General features: G+C 32.9%; 1 protein-coding gene across 1 annotated transcript in view; it reads left to right on the top strand.

Annotated features, from left to right (window-relative positions):
- The window catches only part of LOC141292224 (E3 ubiquitin-protein ligase UHRF2-like), a 59,106-nt gene extending 33,211 nt beyond the window's left edge, over positions 1-25,895 (top strand). Inside the window, exons 4-16 of the mRNA XM_073824197.1 lie at positions 3,612-3,830; positions 5,249-5,358; positions 7,069-7,255; positions 7,828-7,951; positions 10,751-10,858; positions 13,633-13,737; positions 16,323-16,429; positions 16,518-16,680; positions 18,362-18,499; positions 19,799-20,018; positions 20,099-20,250; positions 24,170-24,268; positions 24,357-25,895. Of these exons, the coding sequence (XP_073680298.1) occupies positions 3,612-3,830; positions 5,249-5,358; positions 7,069-7,255; positions 7,828-7,951; positions 10,751-10,858; positions 13,633-13,737; positions 16,323-16,429; positions 16,518-16,680; positions 18,362-18,499; positions 19,799-20,018; positions 20,099-20,250; positions 24,170-24,268; positions 24,357-24,503 (1,879 nt within the window). The 3' untranslated portion in view covers positions 24,504-25,895. The remainder of the gene's footprint in view (positions 1-3,611; positions 3,831-5,248; positions 5,359-7,068; positions 7,256-7,827; positions 7,952-10,750; positions 10,859-13,632; positions 13,738-16,322; positions 16,430-16,517; positions 16,681-18,361; positions 18,500-19,798; positions 20,019-20,098; positions 20,251-24,169; positions 24,269-24,356) is intronic.
- The last annotated feature ends 228 nt before the right edge of the window (positions 25,896-26,123 follow it).

Here is a 26,123-nt window from a genome sequence, read left to right as displayed (position 1 = left end):
ATAAAGTGAATTTTACATAAATAAGCAGTTTCTGTATAAAAAACCATTTAAAAAATATTTATTTATTAATTTATATATATTTAAAAAATATCACCAACCCACTGAAAGCTACACAAATGTAGAGTAAAAACTTTAATAAACAGAAGAATATACAGTACAGACCAAAAGTTTGGACACACCTCCTCATTCATTTGAATCAGAAGGTGTGTCCAAACTTTTGGTCTGTACTGTATATTTAAGCAATAAGGTACCGCTTCGCGTCGTGCCTAACAACGCCATTCAGCCGTGATTTATTCATGATACAGCACGGCCTCAAGTACCTTATTGCTTTTATAAAACAGTTACCACACAATAAAAATATTAAAATCAAAAATATATATTAATTTATATATATTAAGTTGTACGTTTTCATAAAGTAAAATCATTAACTGCCTTCCGCTGTAAAAAGTAGTCCCTAACTGCTGCAGCTGTGTTTACGTTGCTAAGGGTGGTTGCTAAGGGGGTTCAATGATACACAAAACCGCTGAGTGAAGCGGTCATAGCCATGCCGTATCATGAATACGACACAGCTGCTGACCAATCAGAATTGAGGAATGGAACTAACCGTTTTATAATAAATAATAATACATAAAATTGTGTTCTATTTTTTTTCCAGCATATTTTATTTTATTTCAGTTGACATTTATGTACGTAATACATATTTTATGTGTTATATATATTAGCTGTACTAACCAGTGCATGGTAAAGAATAACTGTAATGTTGAGCTGATAATGTGGAGTGTGTCGTCTTTGAGCTGGACGTTTTGAGAAATGAACTAGTCAGAATATGAAATGTGTTTATTTTTTAAAGGGTCAGAAGAGCTGGAGCTGAAGAAACACCCAAAAACTCTCCACACACACACACACACACACACACACACACACACACACACACACACACACACACACACGGTTCCTGCTGCTGTGTGTCTGTGTGTGAGTCATATTGATATTCAGAACATGAGCGTGTGGAGCAGCAGAAGAGAGACACAATCCAGAATAGACACAGATCAGCCTCCAACTGATGGACAGAAACACACACACACACACACACACACACACACACACACACACACACACACACACACACACACACACACACACGGACACACACAGTGTTTGTGATGCTCATGGCTGCTGTTGTGTGTGTTTTGAGCAGATGTTTTGTAGTGTATGTTGCAGTCTGTGAGAGTCTGGTGATGAAGTGTTTCTTCAGCAGATGTTTTGTGTTGCTGCTCCTCAAAATGGCGTCGTTGTGAGAGATCAGACGCGCCTGCAGTCTCCGTCTCGGTCTCCGTCACGCCGCAGCGGGATCTGATTCACTGATTCACCGTCGCTGACGTCAACCGCCGTGATTCAGAGCCACAGATTTCTGTGATTTAATGCGTTTGTGTTTGTGGTGTTCAGACTGACGTCATGCGGCACATTCGCCTTTGTTTTCTTCTCTGAGATGAAGACGTTCACAATAATACATCTGTTGTTTCTCGTCGATATCAAGTTGTCTGAACTTAATATTTGAATAATTGAACACATTCACAGTTTTCTGATATCAGCTAATGGTTTTATAACACGCAAGTCAACAAATGAAACTATTTTGATTGTTTTTATTTTACAATTATTTAAATTTGACTTGTTTTTATTTTATTTATTTTTTTATTTAATCAATTTTTGTTAAGATTTTTTTTATTAATTTTTCTTAATTAACTTTTGTTCAACTTTTTATCATAAATTTACTATGATTGAATTAATTTTTGTTTTGATTTAAAAAAAAATCCTTTTGTTTTTAAACTCTTATTCAACCTTTTACTGTAAAATTCATGTATTTATTTTTATTTGACATTTCTGACCCTGGATCACAAAACCTTAAGTAAGTCTTCAGTAGCACAGGTATATTTGTAGCAATAGTCAAAATACATTGTATGGGTCAAAATAATACATTTTTCTTTTATGCCAAATATCATTAGGATATTAAGTAAAGATCATGTTCCATGAAGATATTTTGTACATTTCCTACCATAAATATATCAGTTAATTATCAGTTAAGTTAATTTTTGATTAGTTATATGCATTACTAAGAACTTCATTTGGACAACTTTAAAGACGATATTCTCAATATTCATTTATTTCATTTATTTTTTTATTTTATTTTTTTTGCACCCTCAGATTCCAGATTTTTAAATAGTTGTATCTCGGGCCAAATATTGTCCTCTCCTAACAAACCATACATAAATAGAAAGCTTATTTATTCAGCTTTTAGATGTATAAATATATATATTATATTGTGGTCCAGGGTCACATTTGTATAATTTGATTAGCTTTGACGAAAGTGTTTTAATTTGATTTGTTTTGTTTTATGTTTTTTATTTTGACTTTTTATGATTTTATACCTTTTTAGTAAGTGCTTAATTTTGATTGTTTTTATTTTTATTATTTTGCCAATTTAGAAATGTAATACATTTTTAGCAATTTTTTATTTTAATTTTCTATAATTTAATATTATTTATTTGTATATTTTTTATTACTGTTTAATTTTGATTGTTTATTTACATTTTATAAAATATAGTCTGAGATTTTTATGATTTAATTTTTTTTTCCCTTTTCAACTCATGATCCCCATCTTTGATTTTTTTTTATTTACGTGGTTTTAGTTAAAACATTTTTGTATTTTGATTTATTTTATTTTAATTTGACATTTTGATAATTTACTTTTATTTTTTTATCTTTTTTTTTTACTTTGTGTTTCTTTATTTTTTTTTTCAATTTTATTCTGAGATTTTCATTATTTAATTCATGTTTTATAAAAAAATTTATATACATGGTTTTAGTTCAAAAATTTGGATTTATTAATTTTTATTTTTATTTGACATTTTAATAATTTAATATTATACATTTTTAGCTTTTTTTACTATTTAATATTTTGATTGTTTATTAATTTTTTTTAAATATAGTCTGAGATTTTAATGATTTTATTCATTTTTAGCTTTTCAACTCATGATCCCCAGTTTGAGAAACCCTGCTTTAATTTTTTATTTTATTTATTTATTTATTATTTATTTAATTATTTAATTTTTTTTCATTATTATTATTTACATGGTTTTAGCTCAAACATTCTGTTTTATTTTGATTTATTTTATTTGAGTTTTATAATTGAATATAATTTTTTTAAATCTTATTTACTGTGTTTAATTTTGATTGTGTTTATTTACATGTTTTAAATATAGTCTGAGATTTTTATGATTAAATTCAGTCTTAGCGCTTTAACTTATGACTTAACTTTGAATTAAGCTATTTTTAGGTTGATTTTTCATGCATCGTGACACTTTCAGAGCATTGTTCAGTTTGTTTTTATTGGCCCAAACACATCAACTTCTGTCTCAACCAATGGAGTGAGTTTGGGGGCGGGACTATCTGTTTGACTGACCAATGACAGACAGAGGGAGTGTTCCGGAAACCTGTTTGAAAACAGTCATTATTGCCATTGTTCCTAGTGATGTTAGGTTCAGTCAGTAGTGAAAGCCGATGGTTGTGTTTATTCTTGTGATGACAGTGGTGTTTGTTTCTATTCGCTCCAGTTACCCAGAGAACGGCGTGGTGGAGATGAGCGCGGATGACGTTCGACCGCGGGCCAGAACTGTGCTGCGTTTCGACCAGCTGCAGGTGGGTGACGTGGTGATGGTCAACTACAACCTGGAGAATCCTGAGGAGCGAGGATTCTGGTACGACGCCGAGATCACGTCCCTCAACGCCGTCTCACGCACCAACAAAGAGATCCACGTCAAGATTCTGCTGGGGTAAACACTCACGGCTAAACACGGCCAAAATAAAACTTCACTTAAGGAAATATATTGTATAATTGTAAAATGTACATTTACTTTTGCATTGTACTTCTCAAAGTAGTAATAGAAGGAATGAATAATAATTTTAAAAATAATTCAATTTATGAAAACATTTGAATGAGTCTCACACAATAAAGAGATTTTTTTTCATCTGTGTTTTAATTTATACAGCAAACCTCTGGTTTGTTTTATGTTTTTATTTAAATACATTTCATTTATTATTTAAATATTAATTTATTAATATAAAATAAATTGTAAATTAATTTGATTGCTATCCTTTTTTGATTATAAAAACAGAACTGAAAAACATTACATTTTTATCATTTTTATTGCATCATTTATTACATTTAAAATTTTTATTTAAAAAAAAAACATACTTTGACATTTTCATGAACACATTTTGATCAGTTTTCAATGTATTGTTTTGTTTTAGTTTTTATTGTCTTATCGTATTTTTTATTATAATGTCACATTACCTGATACATTTTTTGTGATTTATTTTAATTGCAAAACTGATTTGCATTAATTAATAAAAAGTAAGAAAGTACTAGATTTCTAATGTAATTAAGTATTAAATGATATTTAATATGAAACGTAGTGCAGTAAAAAGTACAAAATTGTGCTTTGGAATGTTGTGAAGTACTTTTAAAGCAGAGTAAAAATACTTCACAAGTGTCTGCCTCTGTACATTTGTAATAAATTATAAGTCTTTTTTAAAGATGAAAATGAGATGAAGTGACCCATATAACCATAAGATGGCAGCAGAGGATCAATCATTGGCTGCAGCTAGTTTTTTCAAGACGTCTTGCTTTTCGATTTATTATAAAATGACTAATGTAATACATTGTAGTATTTTTACCACTGTAAAATATATAGTATAGCAAGTGCAGAAAGTCATTCAAATAAATAAATAAATAAGCTCTTACACAAACAGCCTATAAGGGTGAATTATTTAAATACTTATATATATATAGTTCACTACAAATTAAATATTATTAGTATAAAAACTAAATAATGCATTCGATATAATTTGAAATATACTTTAATAACTACATCTTTATAAAAAGTAAGAAAGTACTAGATTTCTAATGTAATTAAGTATTAAATGATATTTAATATGAAACGTAGTGCAGTAAAAAGTTGTTGTGAAGTACTTTTAAAGCAGAGTAAAAATACTTCACGACTGTCCGCCTCTGTACATTTGTAATAAATGATACACTTGACTGGATGTTCTTTTTGTTATTGAAATGTAATATATTAACCATTAAAATTAAACAGAGTATCCTATTGATTCAATGATCATTCATCCTCCATTCTGATTCGTTGGGTTGTATGATGTCACTGTAATCTCATGCTGTGATTGGTTGTTTCAGAGGTCCGGGTGATGTGATTGGTGACTGTAAGCTGCAGTTTCTGGATGAGATCTACAGGATAGAGAAACCCGGAGCGACAGCGCTGTCCGCCGCAGACGGCCCGTTCAAACGTGAGCTCTCACCAACACACGTTCACTATCATGAGAATTGACCATATGCACCATATGACCATATTGAGCGTTCTTGTATATGTCCTATATATATTTGGACACCCTTGAGCCTCCTATACTGCCTCGTTCTTATCACAAACTGAGAAAAATAATAATTGCAACACCATAAATAATGATAGCGTCATGAACATTCAGATTCATATTATTTAACAACATATCATTTAAATCCCAGGAGAAAACCTGCATAGTTGTACATTTAAATGCTTACTGATAAACACTATCATAAAGTGTTTAGGCTAACATTAGCTTACTATCCGTACTTCTCTTTAACTGTATTCTTGATAACTGCCCTCCAAAGGCAAAGTGCAGTAACTACGCCAACACTTAAACTGAGAAAAATGCCTTTAAAGTTTTTACAACAGCTAGACACAAAAATTTTGATGCTCTCGTTTCTCTGAAATGAGACAAAACAGAACCAGGAGACTTTGCCACAAGACAAAACAGACGTCACAAAGTCCATTTTATGCATTAACTCCATTTTGATCAAATGTGTAGTTACTGCGCTTTGCCTTTGGAGGGCGGTATAGTCATGAACACATTTTTATAATATTGTAATATTTTAAACATTTAATATTTTCTACTCTACAGCTGTGCAGTAAAACTCACTTCAAAGATTCACTTTTCATTCATAAAGACCACATGGAAAAAAATGTATTTTTACAGAAAACTTGACCCGTACAACCCGAAGATGGCAGCAGAAGATCAATCATTGGCTGCAGCTAGTTTTTTTCAAGACGTCTTGCTTTTGGATTTATTATAAAATTACTAGTATAATAAATTGTAGTATTTTTACCACACTAAAGTATAAAGCAAGTGGGGGAAAGTCATTAAAATAAATAAATAAGCTCAGACACAAACAGCCTATAAGGGTGAATTATTTAAATACTTATATATAGTTCACTACAAATTAAATATTAATTAGGGTGACCATATTCTGAGAATCCAAAAAGAGGACACCCTCCCCCAGGGCTCAATAATAGAAATCGCACATTTATTTAAATTCTTATTTAAATTGATTTGCCTTTATTGGCAACAGACACATACTGCCCTCCAAAGGCAAAGTGCAGTAACTACGCATTTGGTCGAAATTGAGGCTTAAGATGGACTTTATGAAAACTGTTTTGTCTAGTGGCAAAGTCTCCTGATCAATTTTGTCCCAAAGAAACGAGAGTGTTTCCGAGAAACAAGAGTGTCCACATGCTTGACTAGCTGCCCTAAGACTTTAAAGGCATTTTTCTCTGTTTCAGTGTTGGTGTAGTTACTGCACTTTGCCTTTGGAGGGCAGCATAGGTGCAGATGGTGCACAATGCTTCCCATTTCCAACATCGGGTATTATTTTTGCAATTCGTCTGTGAAACTACATTTGCGTTTCGGCATGCTAGTGACATACAGCTCTTGCAGCGCAGCTCCTCGTTTGTTTTGTTTTGACAACTGGGTCTTTCACGTCATCAGACAGGTATCTCAGAATAATGCCGGTGGGCAGTGGCTGCATTTAAAGTGTTGAATTAATGACGGTCAGTGAAATGAGGTAAAAAGAGGACGTATGGTCACCCTATATTAATAGTATAAGAATTAAATAATGCACAATGGTCAATTGGGTTGATGTGTAATATATATGTGTGTGTGTGTGTGTGTGTGTGTGTGTGTCAGGTAAGACGGGTCCGGAGTGTAAGCACTGTAAAGCGGATCCGGAGGTGGAGTGCCGCTTCTGTTCGTGTTGCGTCTGCGGCGGGAAGCAGGACGCTCACATGCAGCTGCTGTGTGACGAGTGTAACATGGCGTTCCACATCTACTGCCTGAACCCGCCGCTGTCCGCCATACCAGAGGATGAGGACTGGTGAGGACCTGCTGTATCAGGGCTCTACGCTTTTGCAACTACTTTTTTCTACTTTTAGAACTTAACTTCAATCATTTAGGAGCACCGTCACAATTTCCGGACCAGTAGGTGTTGGCGAACCACTGATTTAATTACTGAGTCATTCATTCATTTGATTCGTTCAAATGTCTGCTTTATTTAAGAATGAAGCAAGTGACTGTCTTTATGAATGGGAAACTGAATCCCTGACTCACTAGATTGGTTTAAAATGAACTGTGTTTGAATGGCGATGCACAGCGGCTCATTTGTGACTTTAACAGTTTTTGATGACAAAACAGAGAAAAATCAGGCAATAGTGTTATAGTTAGACAATGTAAGTCACTTAATATTAACTACTTGTTAGGTAGCCTTGAAAAACTACTGATCTGCTACTTAAGCTTTTTCTTCTTCTTCATCTTCAACGCTCATCTTGAGATATGAAATCAATATCTCATTTACAAACTCCATTAAAAATGCAAGTGAAATCGTGGCTCTGTAGAGCTGTGTGTATGTGATGGAGGTGTGATGGAGGTGTGTCTGTGTGTCCGCTGCAGGTATTGTCCCACCTGTAAGAACGACAGCAGTGAGGTGGTGAAAGCCGGAGAGAAGCTCAGAACCAGCAAGAAGAAATCCAAGATGCCGTCAGCGACCACAGAGAGCCAGAGAGACTGGGGAAAGGTATCAAACACACAAACGCGCATCTATCCTGCTGTGTTTATGAGCACATATTACTGACTCTGACTATATTTACACTGCCGCTCAAACCTTTGGGAAAATTCAGCTTTGATCACAGAAATAAATTCGATTTTTAATGTATATTAAAATAGAAGAACGGTATTTTATATTGCACAATAATTCCATTTTTTTCTGTATTTTTGATCACATTAACGCAGCGTTGATGAGCATTAGGAACATATTTAACACATTAAAAATCAAACTATTAAATGTTAATAAAGTATTAAAAATTAGGGACTAAATCAAACACTAACAGAAAACTTTATTTACTTTATGAGTCACTTTTAATATTGTTTCAGCTTTTCGAAATCCATCATCATTGTTTTTAAATTATTTATACTGTTTAACACATTTTAGTATACTAATCATTCTAAAACGACTAATTCTTTAATATTTATTTTTGTGCTTTTATTAGATTTTTTTAAGGTTCGACATTTCTGTGATTTAATTTTTGAAGTATTTTTAGTTTATATATTATATATGCTTTTATTAGGTATTTTCATTTTTTATTTTGTTTTATTGCTTTTTTTATTTTAATTGTAATTATATTCAAATGTATTTTTTGTTTTATTTTTTTTTCATCTACGCATCAATTTTCCACTTGTTTTCAAATCTATCATCACATTTATTTATTTTCTTTTATTTATTTTTTTATTAAATTCAAACATTGACTTGTTTATGTCATGAAACTTGTCAAGAACATCATCTCCAGGCATAACATTTAACATTAAAACCAAAAAAGAGAGAAATTACATTTCATAATGCAAAAAAAAAAAAAAATTGTCATTTTTTTGGGACAATATTTTCATCACAACTAAGCAAATTTCCCAAATCCTCTTGAATGAATCATGACTGTGTGCCGAAGCTACTGTAAAGCAGCTGATTTGGTTCATGAGAGCTTGTAGATGTGTGTTGAATGGAGAGCGGTGGTTTTGTGATGCGTGTGTTCAGTAATAACGTCGTAAAACTCCAAGAACATGAGCTTCATCTGCAGATCAAAGGCCTTTTTGTGTAAAAATCAGAGAGTGAGGCGCTCTAGACGCTCATTTACTCAAAGAGAAAGCAGCTGAAGGCCTGAGTCCCGCTGAGCAGCGTTTACGAGCGCTGAGGGATTGTGGGAAACCAGGTACGAGTGTGAGCGGACACACATGACGCTTACAACCAACAGGAGGAATATTGAGACACATGAGAGATTTCAATCAAAGAACAAACAAACACACATCTCTAAATGAATGTAAATACTCAGGAAGGAGTTTTTACTTGTGCTGATTGTACTTTTTTTTATGATTTATTACATTTTTAGTAAGTAATTAATCTATTTTTCATGATTTAATTCTTATCTTTTCGTCATTTGATGCACACATTACAGTTCATTTTAACTACAGACTAAATCAAACCAGAACATAACATTTGACTTATTTTATGAATTTTTTTTTTTTTTAATTCTTTTCACATTTATCTTATTTTTTGGCGACAAATTTGTCTTTAAATTAAAACTTTGAATTTTGCTTTTATTTTTATGTTTTCTGATGACTTCTAAAATTTAATTTAAAAAAATATTGTCCGGTAGTGTATATAAAAATAACTATATTTCGGACTAAATCAAACACTAACAGAAACTTTATATAATATTAATACTATATAACTTTAATATTGTTTTCAACTTTTTGAATTCCATAATCTTTGATTTATTTACATTTATTTTACATTGGACATTTTATACTGATTAATACATTTTAGTATACTAATTATTTATTGTTAATTATTTATTAGTATTTTACTATTGATTGATTTTGGTTTTAATTCAACTTTTTTGTCACTTTAAATATTTTGTGTTTTTATTTTGAATTGTTTTCTTTTATAATTATATATATATAATTTTTTTTTTTATGAATTATTGATTTTTCTTGTATGCCAAAAATCATTAGGATATTAAAATCATGCTTCATGAAGATATTTTGTAAATATCCTTTTGTAAATATATCAAAACTTAATTTTTGATTAGTAATATGCTTTGCTAAGAACTTCATTTGAACAACTTTAAAAGTGATTATCTCAATATTTTTCTGATTTAATTTAAATTTAAATACTTTTACTAATTTTTATGCTTTTTTCAGTTTAGTTTAAATTTTTTGGCTTTAGTTTTAGTAATTTTAGTAGTTAAGTTTTAAGTTAATTTCCAACCTAGTGTTTATATTATTTTTTATTTCAGTTTTATTTCAAATAATGGAAAATTTTAGTTTGCAACATTTTAGTTATTAGCGATAACACTGCCACAAGCTTATTTTTGCACTTTTGTGCTCCAAAACAATGACAAAATTTGCATTATATACCATATATGAATTCAGAATGTACTGATTGACAGTTTTGATGGCATCATTCTGCATTTCATCTCGTCCAATCAAATGCGCTCTAGAATCTGAAGCGTCCCGCCCCTTTTCAGTTGCTGATCTGCGTCTGAAATCAGTCATGTGTGCTTTTGTTTATAATGGGCTGTTTTCCCTTTGAATTAAATGTATTTTTCTGACCACAGTCAGGGTATTTGCACCAGTTTTAAGCATTAAACTAATTTTATCAATTTCTCAAAAACAGAACTTATATTTTGATGTTTTGTTTCTCAAAAACTGTGTCTTGATTTATAAAATTTAGATGTTTGCACTGGAAAACAGGACAGAAACAGAGTTTTTAGGGAGTGAGATCAAGATGTGAGTCATTATTATGTGTGTGTTGTGTGTGTTTTAGGGTATGGCGTGTGTGGGCCGCACTAAAGAGTGCACAATCGTCCCCTCCAATCACTACGGCCCCGTTCCCGGCGTCCCTGTCGGAACCACATGGAAGTTTCGTGTTCAGGTGAGGAGATCTGCTTGTTAATCTCTCATTGCATCATTGATCTGATCATGCACCTCAGTTTTTGAGTGAAAAAGCATCAGCTCCAGATATCAGTCAAACCTCTGACTAGTTCCAAAAACTAGTTCCAAAAACAAACCTGTGCTCATCAACATAAAACAAGACAGAATTCAATATTTGGTAATAATATAGCATAATGAAAGACTTACAGGCTATTTTTTGAAGGCTGGTCATTTTTAAACACAACGAGTGTAACTGTGTGAAAAAACTGCTTTAAAGCTTTAAAAATCACCCTAAAATAAAATTCTGTCATCATTTACTCACCCTCATGTCGTCCAAAACCCAGAAGACCTTCATTTATCTGTGGAACACAAATTAAGATATTTTTGATTAAATCTGTGAGCTTTCTGACCCTCCATAGCCTCCTAAGACCTAAAAAAAAAAGTTAATATGTAAGAAAAATTTGTATTTTTTTACGGAAAAAATGTTAAAAAAAAAAAAAAAAGATTATAATAATTATAATAATATTTTTTTTTATGATATTTCATTCATGAGGTATGCTGTTTCCTCATCAGAAGACATCAGGACTCAATTAAAAAATAAATAAAAAGACATGAATGAACATGCATAGACAAAAACAATTGATTTTTTTTTTTTTTTTTTACATAAGACCTTCATTCACCTATGGAACACAAATTAAGATTTTTTTTTTTTTGATGAAATCTGAGAGCTTTCTGACCCTCTATAGCCTCCTAAGACCTGATAATTTATTTTATAAAAAAAAAAAAGTAATTTTTCATGGCAAAAAAAGAATAGAATAAAATAAAAAAAAAGAATAGAGTAAAAAAAGAATAAAATAAAAGAATAATAATAATATATATTTTAATGATATTTCATTCATAAGGTATGGTATTTCCTCAGAAGAGAACATCAGGACTCAATTAAAAAAAATAAAAAATAAAAAGACATGAATGAACATGCATAGGCAAAAACAATTAGATTTTTTTTAAATCACCAATACATTTTTAGTTTTCAGGATTTTTTATAAAGATGAGTGATAACAGAATGATTTTACATACAATTTTTTTAAATGCAAAATGTATGTAAAATGGCCATAAACGTGTTTTCTCAATGTACAATGCCTTACAAAAGTATTCATACCCCTTCATTTTTTTCACGTTTTGTTGCAGCATTATGTTAAACTGCTTTAAATTACTTTTTTTCCACATCAATCTACACTCCATACACCATAATGACAAAGCACAAAACAGGTTTGTAACAACTTTGCAAATTTATTAGAAATATTAGTATTCATACCCTTTTCTGGGACACTGGAATGTATCTGAGGAGCATTCATATTGCTTCTAGATGTTCCTACACTTGGAGTGGAGTTAAACTGTGGCAAATTCATTTGAATGAGTCTGATTTAGAAAGACACACACCTCTCAGAAAAGGTCTAACAGCTGAAAATGCAGATCAGAGCAAAAACCAAGATAACTGCCTGTAGAGCTCAGTGACAGACTTGCGTTAAGGCGATGATCTAGAGAAGAGTTCAGAAACAAATCTGCTGCATTGAAGGTTGACAGAAGCATTATCCATAATGGAAGACGACTGGAACAACTAGGACTCTAGAAAATGTCCAAGCTGACAGAGATGGAGAGGTGAAAAGGTGAGGCAAAGAATGGCAGATAATTGCCAAATGCAGATGTGCAAAGATGCTCACATCAGACCCAAAAACACTTGAGGCTGTAAAGCTGCTTCAACTATGGACTGAGTTAAGGGTATGAATACTTATGCAATCTACTTATTTCAGTCTTTTATTTTTAATACATTTGTCAAATGTGCAAATCTTTTTTTTGCTTTGTCATTATTATGGTGTATGGAGTGTAAACTGATGTGGGGAAAAACTCATTTAAAGCAGTTTAACATAATGCTGCAACAAAACAAAATGTGAAAAAATGAAGGGGTATGAATACTTTTTTTATAATTTATTACATTTTTAGTAAGTTTTTATTTTAATTTGATTTTTTATTATTTAATTCTTAGCTCTTCATCATTTGATTCACACATTACAGTTACTAAATCAAACCATAACATCAAATTTGATTTGTTTTGTGAATATATATATATATATATATATATATATATATATATATATATATATACAAGCTTAGCCTATTTGTTTTGTTTTTTTATTTATTTTAGTTTAGTCTAAAAACATTTTAGTTTTAGTAATTTTAGTGCTTATTTAACATTTTCATTAAGTTTAATTTCCAACCTAGTATTTATATTTTAATGTATTTAAGTTTTTAAAATGGCCATGAACGTGTTTTCTCATTATACAGTGCCTTGCAGAAGTATTCATACCCCTTCATTTTTTCACATTTTGTTTTGTTGCAGCATCATGTTAAACTGCTTTAAATTAGTTTTTTTCCACATCAATCTACATCTCATACGCCATAATGAAAAATCAACTATAAAAATTTAAATACTTTTGCAAGGCACTGTATACAGTGTATCTATAAACTAAATCTAATTTGCATATTAATGTATTTTGGCCAACATTTATTGATAAAAGAAGTGTAATAATGGGAGTAACATTTGTGTTGTGAAGATGAACGAAGGTCTTACAGGTTTGGAACGACATGAGGAAGAATTATTACTGACAGAATTTTAATTTTTGAGTGTACTAACCTTTTAAAAAAGTACAATTGTTATCGTTAAACACATGGGAAGTTGTTATATGAGGATTTAAAGGGTTAAATGTGTGTGTTCAGGTGAGCGAGGCGGGCGTCCACAGGCCTCACGTCGGTGGGATTCACGGACGCAGTAACGACGGCTCGTACTCGCTGGTGCTCGCTGGAGGATTCGAGGATGAAGTTGTGAGTGTTTCTTTATTTCATATCACTATTTACCAGTGGTGTAATGTAACAAAGTAATAATACTGCGTTACAGTGCTTAGGTATTTTCTGGGAGTATCTGTTTACTCTGATACATTTTCCCGAAGCATATTTGTTACTTGCTACAAAATAATTCAAAGGCATTCTAAATTGTAGTCAGTCACAATGCTTCTGTATGCTTATATAATTTAATATAATTAACTTGCTCTATATCACACAAAGTGTGCCATTTTTTAACATTTAATAATCATTTTACAACTTTACAAATTCAGTCAAGCAAGAAGTGACTCACATTTAAGACATAATATTGTTGTTTTTGCTTAATTTTGCCAACGAAAATAGTTCCAAGCAAAGATAAAAGCACTGTTTTGTGTCTCTGAGCAATGGACGGGAGTTTATTCACGAATGAATCAGCTTTTTGAATGAATCGGTTGCTAAAAATGATTCAGTGATTCACTCATTAACAGTCAAATGATTTGTTCTTGAAAGAATCGGTTGCTAAAAATGATTCAGTGATTCACTCATTAACAGTCAAATGATTTGTTCTTGAAAGAATCGGTTGCTAAAAATGATTCAGTGATTCACTCATTAACAGTCAAATGATTTGTTCTTGAAAGAATCGGTTGCTAAAAATGATTCAGTGATTCACTCATTAACAGTCAAATGATTTGTTCTTGAAAGAATCGGTTGCTAAAAATGATTCAGTGATTCACTCATTAACAGTCAAATGATTTGTTCTTGAAAGAATCGGTTGCTAAAAATGATTCAGTGATTCACTCATTAACAGTCAAATGATTTGTTCTTGAAAGAATCGGTTGCTAAAAATGATTCAGTGATTCACTCATTAACAGTCAAATGATTTGTTCTTGAAAGAATCGGTTGCTAAAAATGATTCAGTGATTCACTCATTAACAGTCAAATGATTTGTTCTTGAAAGAATCGGTTGCTAAAAATGATTCAGTGATTCACTCATTAACAGTCAAATGATTTGTTCTTGAAAGAATCGGTTGCTAAAAATGATTCAGTGATTCACTCATTAACAGTCAAATGATTTGTTCTTGAAAGAATCGGTTGCTAAAAATGATTCAGTGATTCACTCATTAACAGTCAAATGATTTGTTCTTGAAAGAATCGGTTGCTAAAAATGATTCAGTGATTCACTCATTAACAGTCAAATGATTTGTTCTTGAAAGAATCGGTTGCTAAAAATGATTCAGTGATTCACTCATTAACAGTCAAATGATTTGTTCTTGAAAGAATCGGTTGCTAAAAATGATTCAGTGATTCACTCATTAACAGTCAAATGATTTGTTCTTGAAAGAATCGGTTGCTAAAAATGATTCAGTGATTCACTCATTAACAGTCAAATGATTTGTTCTTGAAAGAATCGGTTGCTAAAAATGATTCAGTGATTCACTCATTAACAGTCAAATGATTTGTTCTTGAAAGAATCGGTTGCTAAAAATGATTCAGTGATTCACTCATTAACAGTCAAATGATTTGTTCTTGAATGAATCGGTTGAATCTCAATGACTCACTCATTAACAATCGCTTGCTGCCACCTACTGGCGCTTTCAATTTCACATTTTGACTATTTTTTTAATCTCTTAAATTATTTCAAATATCAGTATTCAATGTTTTATGTTAAAAAGAAAACATTAGGCCTATTTATGCATCTGTAACTGCAGTTTAAATGCATCCATGTCCCCTTTGATGCAGATGCAGATTCCAGAAATGCTTTCTTATATTAGAATGAAAGTCCCAGATGAAATGCTTCTTATTCTCATTCTTGTGCATGAACATTTTATATACATTTATTTGCTTCTTTTTCTTTTTTCCACTGATATTTACATCTTTTTATGTCATCATGTAAACATCAGCATCTGCAGCAAATTCATATTTTTGCTCAGTTTGAGTCTTTGAATAAAAAAGAGCTGTTTTTTCCTCTGTATTCTCACTAGATCACACTAGACGAGACATAAAAGCCTGATAGAGCAAATATTATACTTGTGATTATAATTGTGAAATAAAAACTCACAATTACATCTTTTATTTTTATTGTGACAGCTTCCATAAAAGTCTCAATAAAACTTTTTTTCGTCTGTTATTTCATATGTGACCCTGGACCACAAAACCAGTCATAAGGGTCAGTTTTTTGAAATTGAGATTTATAAATCATTTGAAAGCTGATAAATAAGCTTTTTTATTGATGAATGGTTTGTTAGGATAAAACGATATTTGGCCGAGATGCAACTATCTGCAATCTGAGGGGGCATAAATATCAAAACACTGAGAAAATGCCCTTTAAAGTTGTCCAAATGAAGTTCTCAGCAATGCATGTTACTTATTAAAAAATAAGTTTTGATATATTTATGGTAGGAAACTTACAGAATGTCTTCATCTAACATGATCTTTACTTAATATCCTAACGATTTTTGTCATAAAGTAAAAATCTATAATTTTGACACATGCAAATTATTTTTGGCTGTTTTGACAAATACACCCGTTCTACTTAAGACTGGTTTTGTGGTTAGGGTCACGTATGTGGGTGTTGGTGTGTGTTTCAGGATCGGGGCGACGAGTTCACCTACACCGGCAGCGGAGGTCGCGACCTTTCCGGAAACAAGCGTATCGGCGAGCACTCGTTCGACCAGACGCTGACGCACATGAACAGGTGATCCCGCGGCGTCTCTGCTCTTTAGACGTCTCAATGCATATAAACTGTGGCTGTACGTGCTCCATCTTGACCTCTGACCTCTCAGGGCTCTGGCGCTCAACTGTGACGCCCCTCTGAACGACAAGGACGGGGCGGAGTCTCGCAACTGGAGGGCGGGGAAACCGGTGAGAGTCATTCGCAGCTCGAAGGGCCGACGGATCAGCAAATACGCGCCGGAGGAGGGAAACCGCTACGACGGCATTTATAAGGTACACACTCGCTCTGAGCTCCTGGTAAATAAAGCTCTTAGCTGTGAATAATCGTACGTGTCAGTGCGGATGTTTAGCTGTGAATAAATGATCGTCACAGGAACATTTGCTCTCAGCTTCTCACATATAAACAGGTTGAAGGTGTGCATCAGTAAATATCATTATATAACATAACATTACATCATCCATTCGCTACTTGAATTTGACTTTTTGAATTTAAGGAAAGACAAAATGCTTTTTTTATGCACCTAGAAGTTTGAGATTTTGGGCTTTTTGCTGTTTCATAAAGTGTTTTTTCAGACTTGTGGAAAGAAACACCCAAAAGACACTGTTAAGTCTTTCTTTAATAGCACTTGTGTCAATAGATTTCAATTACAATGCATATTTGTAAAGGCCAAGAGTTTTTTCTCCTACACTGAGCCATAAATCTCCACTTCAGCAGCACTTACACACACTAAACTTTACATTTGTGTTCCTGTCTATATCCTGAAGGTTTTTAACAGAGGGATTTGTTCATTTATGATTTTTATACATTTTATTCCCCAAAAAATTGTCAAATTTTTTTTTTGTTTTTTGCTGAATTATGTTGTGACGAAATGAGATACCCCAAATCCCCTCTGTGAAAACTTTTGACTCTAATATATAAAAAAAATTAAACAAGAATTATGAAACTGACTTCATTCAGTGTTTAGATTTTTTTACTAGAAATTTCTGGAAGTTAGTGCATATTTCATTAAATAATGCCTCATTTGCATAATTATACCTAACATTTTAGAAAACTTGTAATACAAATTTTGTTTGCAGTTATCAATGTAATCAATCAGCTGAGTAAGTAAGGTCTTAACTATTAGTTATTTTTTTACTCTGTTCACCTGCAGTGTCTCGCCTTAAGGCTTGAAAACCCTTGAAAATAGTAATATCCCTGAAGTACTTGAAAACTGCTTGATTTATTGAAATAAGTGTTTAATTTTTTAAAATGTCTTTTAATGCTAAATTCACTCAATTTAGGGAATTGGGAGCAGGTTTGCAATTTTTTTTTTTTTCAGATTTTTTTATTAAACAGTACAAAACATCAAACCATCAAGGCTGTACAGTTATCAAAACAAAACAAACAAAAGAAGTATACTACAAATTCCTTAAAAAAATCACATAATAATTTTTTTGTATAACCACAATCTTACTACAAATACCATGGTTAATGTGTGGTTTCTCAAATGTTTCACCTAATATTTGTTTAATTTCAAAACAAATGTAATAGATTTGCTTTTATCTTTAGTTAGCAGTAACAACATTACCAGTGAGTTTATTCAAAGTAATTAATATTTATGAGCAGAATGTTTCAGATTATCATTCAAAACACGTTATTGATTATTGATTGAGTCAGATGAACTTGACTGAAGTTTAAAAGGAACAAAACAGTTTATTAGTACATTTCGTGAATTGCCATATTTAGTCAAATTAACCCTGAACAAAACATGGCATTTATTGTGATTTTGATCTTCCTGGTTTTGGCTCGTTGTGTTGGTTAAGCCACGGTTGCCGCGGTGATCTGGACACTTGAGCTCACAAAGTCAAATGAAGTTCTCTATTCAAAAACTTTGTCGCATCATTCGTCGGCATGGAGACGTGATGTTAGCGCAGAGTGACCGGTTGCCGTGGTAACGCGTGCCGCTGTTGTCAGGTGGTGAAGTACTGGCCGGAGATCGGGAAGTGCGGATTCCTGGTTTGGCGGTACCTGCTGCGGCGGGACGATCTGGAGCCGGCCCCCTGGACTCCGGAAGGGATCGAACGCAGCAAGAAACTCGGCCTCAAAGTCCAGGTGTGTTTGTGTGTGTGATGATTAAAAAACTCATCATAATATAATAAAAATCTTTTTTTTTTTTTTGACATTTTAAATGAGCTTTTATTTTTTAGATTTTTAGTTTTCGTTGTAGTATAAATTTTAGTTTCAAGTGGTTTTGACTTTTTTTTTTTTTTGGCTTTAATTAGCCTTTACTTTCAGCTTTAGTAATTTTGTTTTGTGGTTTTGTCATTTTTAATAAAAAATATTTTTGTTTAGCTTTAATTAATGTTTATTTACACTTTTTTAGCTTTATTTTTTATTACATTTTTGTTATTTTTTATTCTGTTTTTGTTATTTTTATTAGTTTAAAATATTTATATTTAGCTTTAATTCTTATTTCAGTTTTTGTTGTTAAATTTTAGTGGTTCAACATTTTTTTTTCTGTTTAGCTTTAAATTATTTTCATTTAAGCTTTTTTTTTGTTTTGTGCTTTTGTCATTTTAATTGTTTTTTATATTAATATTTTAATTTAGCTTTAATTTCTTATTTCAGTTTTACTTTTAGTCATTTTAGTGCTTCAGCATTTCATTTGCTTCAACATTTGATATAGTTTTCTGTATTTCTGTTTACGTTTCATTTATTTTTATTTCAACTTTAGTTTGCCATTTTAATATTTTTTTATATTCATATTTCTATTTAGATTTAGTTTTCTTATTTTAGTCTAACTTTTAGTAATTTTAGTGCTTCAGCATTTCATTTAGTTGTTTTTATATTTCTGTTTATGAAATTTTATTTCAGTAATTTTGTTCTGTGCTCTTGCCATTTTAAATGTTTTTTTTTTGTATTCATAATTCTATTTAGCTTTAATTCTTATTTTAGTTTTAATTCCGAAGTAATTTGATTTACCTTTTTTTTTTTTTTTTTGCTATGTGGTTTTGTCATTTCTAAATAAAAATAGCTAAAATTTAAAATTTGGTTTTAATTTCAGTATTTTTTTAATGTGATTTCATCATTTTTGTGTTTCTATTTAGCTTTATTTTATTTCAGTTTAGTCTTTTTGTTTTTGTCATTTTTATAAGTTTAAAATATTTCAATTTCGCTTTAATTCTCATTCAGTAATTTCAGTCAATTTAATACTTCCACTTATTTTAGTTTATTTAGTTTATAATGAAATAATTGTAATTAATTTTTGGGGGTTACAACAATTATTTGAATAAAAATACTATTAAATTATTTTTTACTAAAAAAGTAACTAAATAACTGATTTCTAAGACTGGTTTTGTGCTCCAGGGTCACATGTATGAATGATATGAGCTGTAAGTGTTTGTGTGTCAGTATCCTCCTGGTTATCTGGAGGCCATGGCCAATAAGACAAAGCGTGAGGCGACGGTGCGAGCGGTGGGCAGCTCCTCACGCGGAAGGAAGAGAGGACGACCCCGGACCGGTCGACCGTCCAAGAGAGTCCAGGAGGAGGAGGAAGAGAAACCTGAGGAGAACATGGAGGAAGAGCTTCAGAGCAACGGCAGCGCAGACACTCATGAAGAAGAGAGCACGGGTACAGACACACGCCACATCTGTGTGCTTCTGTTTCATTTCACAGCTGTATGTGAACGTGTGTGTGTTTGTGTGTGTCAGGTGTGTGTGAGCAGCAGGAGGAGCCGCCGGTCAAGCGTCTGAAGGAAGTGGAATCGTTCGTTCTGTCAGAACAGCAGCGGAATCTGATACAGGAAGACGAACCCAACAGGAAACTGTGGGATGAGGCGATGAGCTTCCTATCGGAGGGACCGGTACATGTTTATTCTTTATTCTTGAAACATTCCGACTGTATTCTCCTAACATTCCGACTTTATTCTCAAAACAGTAAGACTTTATTCTTGAAACATTCCGACTTTATTCTCTAAACATTCCGACTTTATTCTCGAAACATTCCGACTTTATTCTCGAAATATTCCGACTTTATTCTCGAAACATTCTGACTTTATTCTCCTAATATTCCGACTTTATTCTCGAAACATTCCGACTTTATTCTCGAAACATTCCGACTTTATTCTCCTAACATTCCGACTTTATTCTCGAAACAGTTAGACTTTATTCTTGAAACATTCAGACTTTATTCTCTAAACATTCGGACTTTGTTCTCGAAACATTCCGACTTTATTCTCCTAACATTCCGACTTTATTCTCGAAACATTCCGACTTTATTCTCCTAACATTCCGACTTTATTCTCGAAACATTCCGACTTTATTCTCGAAACATTCTGACTTTATTCTCCTAACATTCCGACTTTATTCTCGAAACATTCCGACTTTATTCTCCTAACATTCCGACTTTATTCTCGAAACATTCCGACTTTATTCTCAAAACATTCCGACTTTATTCTTGAAATATTTTGACTTTATTCTCAAAACATTCTGACTTTATTCTCCTAACATTCCGACTTTATTCTCGAAACATTCCGACTTTATTCTCGAAACATTCCGACTTTATTCTCGAAACATTCCGACTTTATTCTCCTAACATTCCGACTTTATTCTCGAAACAGTTAGACTTTATTCTTGAAACATTCAGACTTTATTCTCGAAACATTCCGACTTTATTCTCGAAACATTCTGACTTTATTCTCCTAACATTCCGACTTTATTCTCGAAACATTCCGACTTTATTCTCCTAACATTCCGACTTTATTCTCGAAATATTCCGACTTTATTCTTGAAACATTCTGACTTTATTCTCGAAATATTCCGACTTTATTCTTGAAACATTCAGACTTTATTCTCGAAATATTCCGACTTTATTCTTGAAACATTCTGACTTTATTCTCCTAACATTCCGACTTTATTCTCGAAACATTCCGACTTTATTCTCCTAACATTCCGACTTTATTCTCGAAACATTCCGACTTTATTCTCAAAACATTCCGACTTTATTCTTGAAATATTCCGACTTTATTCTCAAAACATTCTGACTTTATTCTCCTAACATTCCGACTTTATTCTCGAAACATTCCGACTTTATTCTCGAAACATTCCGACTTTATTCTCGAAACATTCCGACTTTATTCTCCTAACATTCCGACTTTATTCTCGAAACAGTTAGACTTTATTCTTGAAACATTCAGACTTTATTCTCGAAACATTCCGACTTTATTCTCGAAACATTCTGACTTTATTCTCCTAACATTCCGACTTTATTCTCGAAACATTCCGACTTTATTCTCCTAACATTCCGACTTTATTCTCGAAATATTCCGACTTTATTCTTGAAACATTCTGACTTTATTCTCGAAATATTCCGACTTTATTCTTGAAACATTCAGACTTTATTCTCGAAATATTCCGACTTTATTCTTGAAACATTCTGACTTTATTCTCCTAACATTCCGACTTTATTCTCGAAACATTCCGACTTTATTCTCCTAACATTCCGACTTTATTCTCGAAACATTCCGACTTTATTCTCGAAACATTCCGACTTTATTCTCGAAACATTCCGACTTTATTCTCCTAACATTCCGACTTTATTCTCGAAACATTCCGACTTTATTCTCGAAACATTCTGACTTTATTCTCCTAACATTCCGACTTTATTCTCGAAACATTCCGACTTTATTCTCCTAACATTCCGACTTTATTCTCGAAACATTCCGACTTTATTCTCAAAACATTCCGACTTTATTCTTGAAATATTCCGACTTTATTCTCAAAACATTCTGACTTTATTCTCCTAACATTCCGACTTTATTCTCGAAACATTCCGACTTTATTCTCGAAACATTCCGACTTTATTCTCGAAACATTCCGACTTTATTCTCCTAACATTCCGACTTTATTCTCGAAACAGTTAGACTTTATTCTTGAAACATTCAGACTTTATTCTCGAAACATTCCGACTTTATTCTCGAAACATTCCGACTTTATTCTCGAAATATTCCGACTTTATTCTCGAAACATTCTGACTTTATTCTCCTAACATTCCGACTTTATTCTTGAAACATTCCGACTTTATTCTCGAAACATTCCGACTTTATTCTCGAAACATTCCGACTTTATTCTGGAAACATTTCGACTTTATTCTCATAGTAGTTCGACTTTATTCTCGAAACATTCTGACTTTATTCTCCTAACATTCCGACTTTATTCTTGAAACATTCCGACTTTATTCTCGAAACATTCCGACTTTATTCTCGAAACATTCCGACTTTATTCTGGAAACATTTCGACTTTATTCTCATAGTAGTTCAACTTTATTCTCATAGTATTCCGACCTCACTCTCGTAGTATTCCGACTTTATTCTCGAAATATTCCGACTTTATTCTCGAAACATTTCAACTTTATTTTCATAGTATTTCAACTTTATTCTCGTAGTATTCCGACTTTATTCTCATAGTATTCCGACCTCACTCTCGTAGTATTCCGACTTTATTCTCATAGTATTCCGACCTCACTCTCGTAGTATTCCGACTTTATTCTCGAAATATTCCGACTTTATTCTCGAAACATTTCAACTTTATTTTCATAGTATTCCGACTTTATTCTCATAGTATTCCGACCTCACTCTCGTAGTATTCCGACTTTATTCTCATAGTATTCCGACCTCACTCTCGTAGTATTCCGACTTTATTCTCGAAATATTCCGACTTTATTCTCGAAACATTTCAACTTTATTTTCATAGTATTCCGACTTTATTCTCGAAATATTCCGACTTTATTCTCGAAACATTTCAACTTTATTTTCATAGTATTTCAACTTTATTCTCGTAGTATTCCGACTTTATTCTCATAGTATTCCGACCTCACTCTCGTAGTATTCCGACTTTATTCTCATAGTATTCCGACCTCACTCTCGTAGTATTCCGACTTTATTCTCATAGTATTCCGACCTCACTCTCGTAGTATTCCGACTTTATCCTCGAAATATTCCGACTTTATTCTCGAAACATTTCAACTTTATTTTCATAGTATTCCGACTTTATTCTCATAGTATTCCGACCTCACTCTCGTAGTATTCCGACTTTATTCTCATAGTATTCCGACCTCACTCTCGTAGTATTCCGACTTTATTCTCGAAATATTCCGACTTTATTCTCGAAACATTTCAACTTTATTTTCATAGTATTCCGACTTTATTCTCGAAATATTCCGACTTTATTCTCGAAACATTTCAACTTTATTTTCATAGTATTTCAACTTTATTCTCGTAGTATTCCGACTTTATTCTCATAGTATTCCGACCTCACTCTCGTAGTATTCCGACTTTATTCTCATAGTATTCCGACCTCACTCTCGTAGTATTCCGACTTTATTCTCATAGTATTCCGACCTCACTCTCGTAGTATTCCGACTTTATTCTCGAAATATTCCGACTTTATTCTCGAAACATTTCAACTTTATTCTCATAGTATTCCGACTTTATTCTCATAGTATTCCGACCTCACTCTCGTAGTATTCCGACTTTATTCTCAAAGTATTCCGACTTTACTCTCATAGTATTTCAACTTTATTCTCGCAATATTTCAACTTTATATTTCAACCTTAAAAGAATGACAAACACACAATAACGTTTCTAAAACTAAAACTTTAACTGTAATTAAAATAGAAAACATAAAATATGAAAAAAAAAAAAATCAATCCAAATTATTACTAAAAACAATAGTAATTTAGTGATATAACACTGTGCTGATGCATGACTTCCTGTCGTCCTGCAGAACTTCCTGCGTAAGGTGGAGCAGCTGTTCATGTGTGTTTGCTGTCAGGAACTGTCCTTCCAGCCCGTCACCACTGAGTGTTCACACAACGTCTGCAAGGTTTGTGAAGGACTCTATCTGTGCCGTCATGTGTCAGCGGTGGTTGTGTAATTGTGTCAGTAACGGCGTGTCGTCTCATGTCCTCCAGACGTGTCTGCAGCGGTCGTTCCGCGCCGAGGTGTTCACCTGCCCCGCCTGCCGCCACGACCTGGGCAAAGACTACTCCATGAGCCTCAACAAAACCCTACAGCTGCTCCTGGATCAGTTCTTCCCCGGATACAGCAAAGGACGATGAGTCTGACCCACAACAAACGGACAAAGATCTGCTCTCCGCACAAGCGTCTCTCACACACATGCACACACACACCAGCCTGACATCTGTGTTCACCACCGCTAACTCCACGGATGCTGGGACTCCAACCCGTCGACACACATCATGAACATCATCAGCATCTGGATCACAGTGACCACAGACTGCTCCTGAATCACTTTAACGTTACAGAAGAATCCAACCCTGTCAAAAACACAACCGGCTCATATTTCACACTAAAATAATGTGAAACTAAAAATTTTAATAACAATGAAATAATTATGAAATAATTAAATACATAAAATACATGCAATAAATATTAAAAAATATAAATATATTGCAGAAAATAAGCCTATTTTTTATGACACACTTAAACACGTTTTATCCCAGACGTGTCCAGATGTTTTAGTTTTGACTTATTTTTTATTTTACATTAGTCTCAAGTCTGATTACTGTAAAAAAAAAAGGAAAAAAAAAAATTTTGTTATTAAAACAATCATAAAATTAGAGGCAGTGCAACAAATACGACGTGTAAATGCTTTTAATATGTATCGTTTTTATATTTACTTTTAATATTTAAAATATATAAATGCAATTTAACAAAAAATAATATATCACTGTTCTTGCATTATATTAATGGGTTAAAATGTGTTTAAATGTCATTGTCTTTAAAATAGGCTTCATTTTCTGAATGCAAAATATTAATTTTGAAGTGAACTATGAGTCTAATGTGTTCTTGACACAATCAAGTGACTGAATGTTTGATTGGCTGCTCTAATGAAGCTCAGAGCTTCAGAATCAGTTCCAGATGTGCAGGCGTCCGCTGATGTTCCTCCATGTTCAGCTGGACGGTCCAGAAGGAGCGAATCCGCTGCTGAATCATCCCAAACGTGATCCGAAGCGTTCATCTGTTCCCTGTTGGTTCCTTGGGTTGTTCGTTGCTCGGCCTGTTCGTCTCTTTCCGTGGTGACGTCGTTTTTCTCTCCGATCTCCGCTTTTGTTTTCCAGGAAGCGCAGATGTATGATGTTTATCCGCTCGTCCGTGACGTGTGTCATTCCCACAGCGATATCCTAAATCTTTGATTTCCGGCGCCGGCTTTCCTCTCGTCTGTGATCTTGGCTGTTTTCTCTCTCGCTCTCCTGCTGCGCTTTCCTGTGGTGTTTTATGTTTTATTGCACTTACTGACGATGAGAAACGAGATCGTGACGGAGCCGTCGGTTTATTTTCCTACCTGTCCGACTTTCACCGTTCGCTCTTTCAGTGTGGCAAATCTGACCCGCGGTCCCGGCAGAAACATCGCGCTTCGAATTGTGATTCCGAATTTTATACATGGTATAATACTTGTTATGTACTTATTAAATATTTTGATTCCAGAAGCGCCGTGTGATTGTCCTTCAGTCGCCATCACTATAGATCTGCATTTGATGGAAAGTTGAGACTGATCTATCCGACACATGTTGTGACTCATCTGATTTTTGCCAAAAAGCCAGAATTGTGAGATAGAAGTCAGAAATGTAAGATATAAACTCAGAATTGCAAGAAAAAAAAATGTGAGCTAAGAGTCAGAAGAGATGGGAAAAGTCTAAATTTTGTGGTAAATTCAG

The sequence above is a fragment of the Garra rufa genome, chromosome 19 (genome assembly GCF_049309525.1).
Source record: "Garra rufa chromosome 19, GarRuf1.0, whole genome shotgun sequence".
NCBI classification, from domain to species: Eukaryota; Metazoa; Chordata; class Actinopteri; order Cypriniformes; family Cyprinidae; genus Garra; species Garra rufa.
The sequence above is the reverse complement of the archived record's forward strand: the minus strand, read 5'-3'. Positions and strand labels throughout refer to the sequence as shown.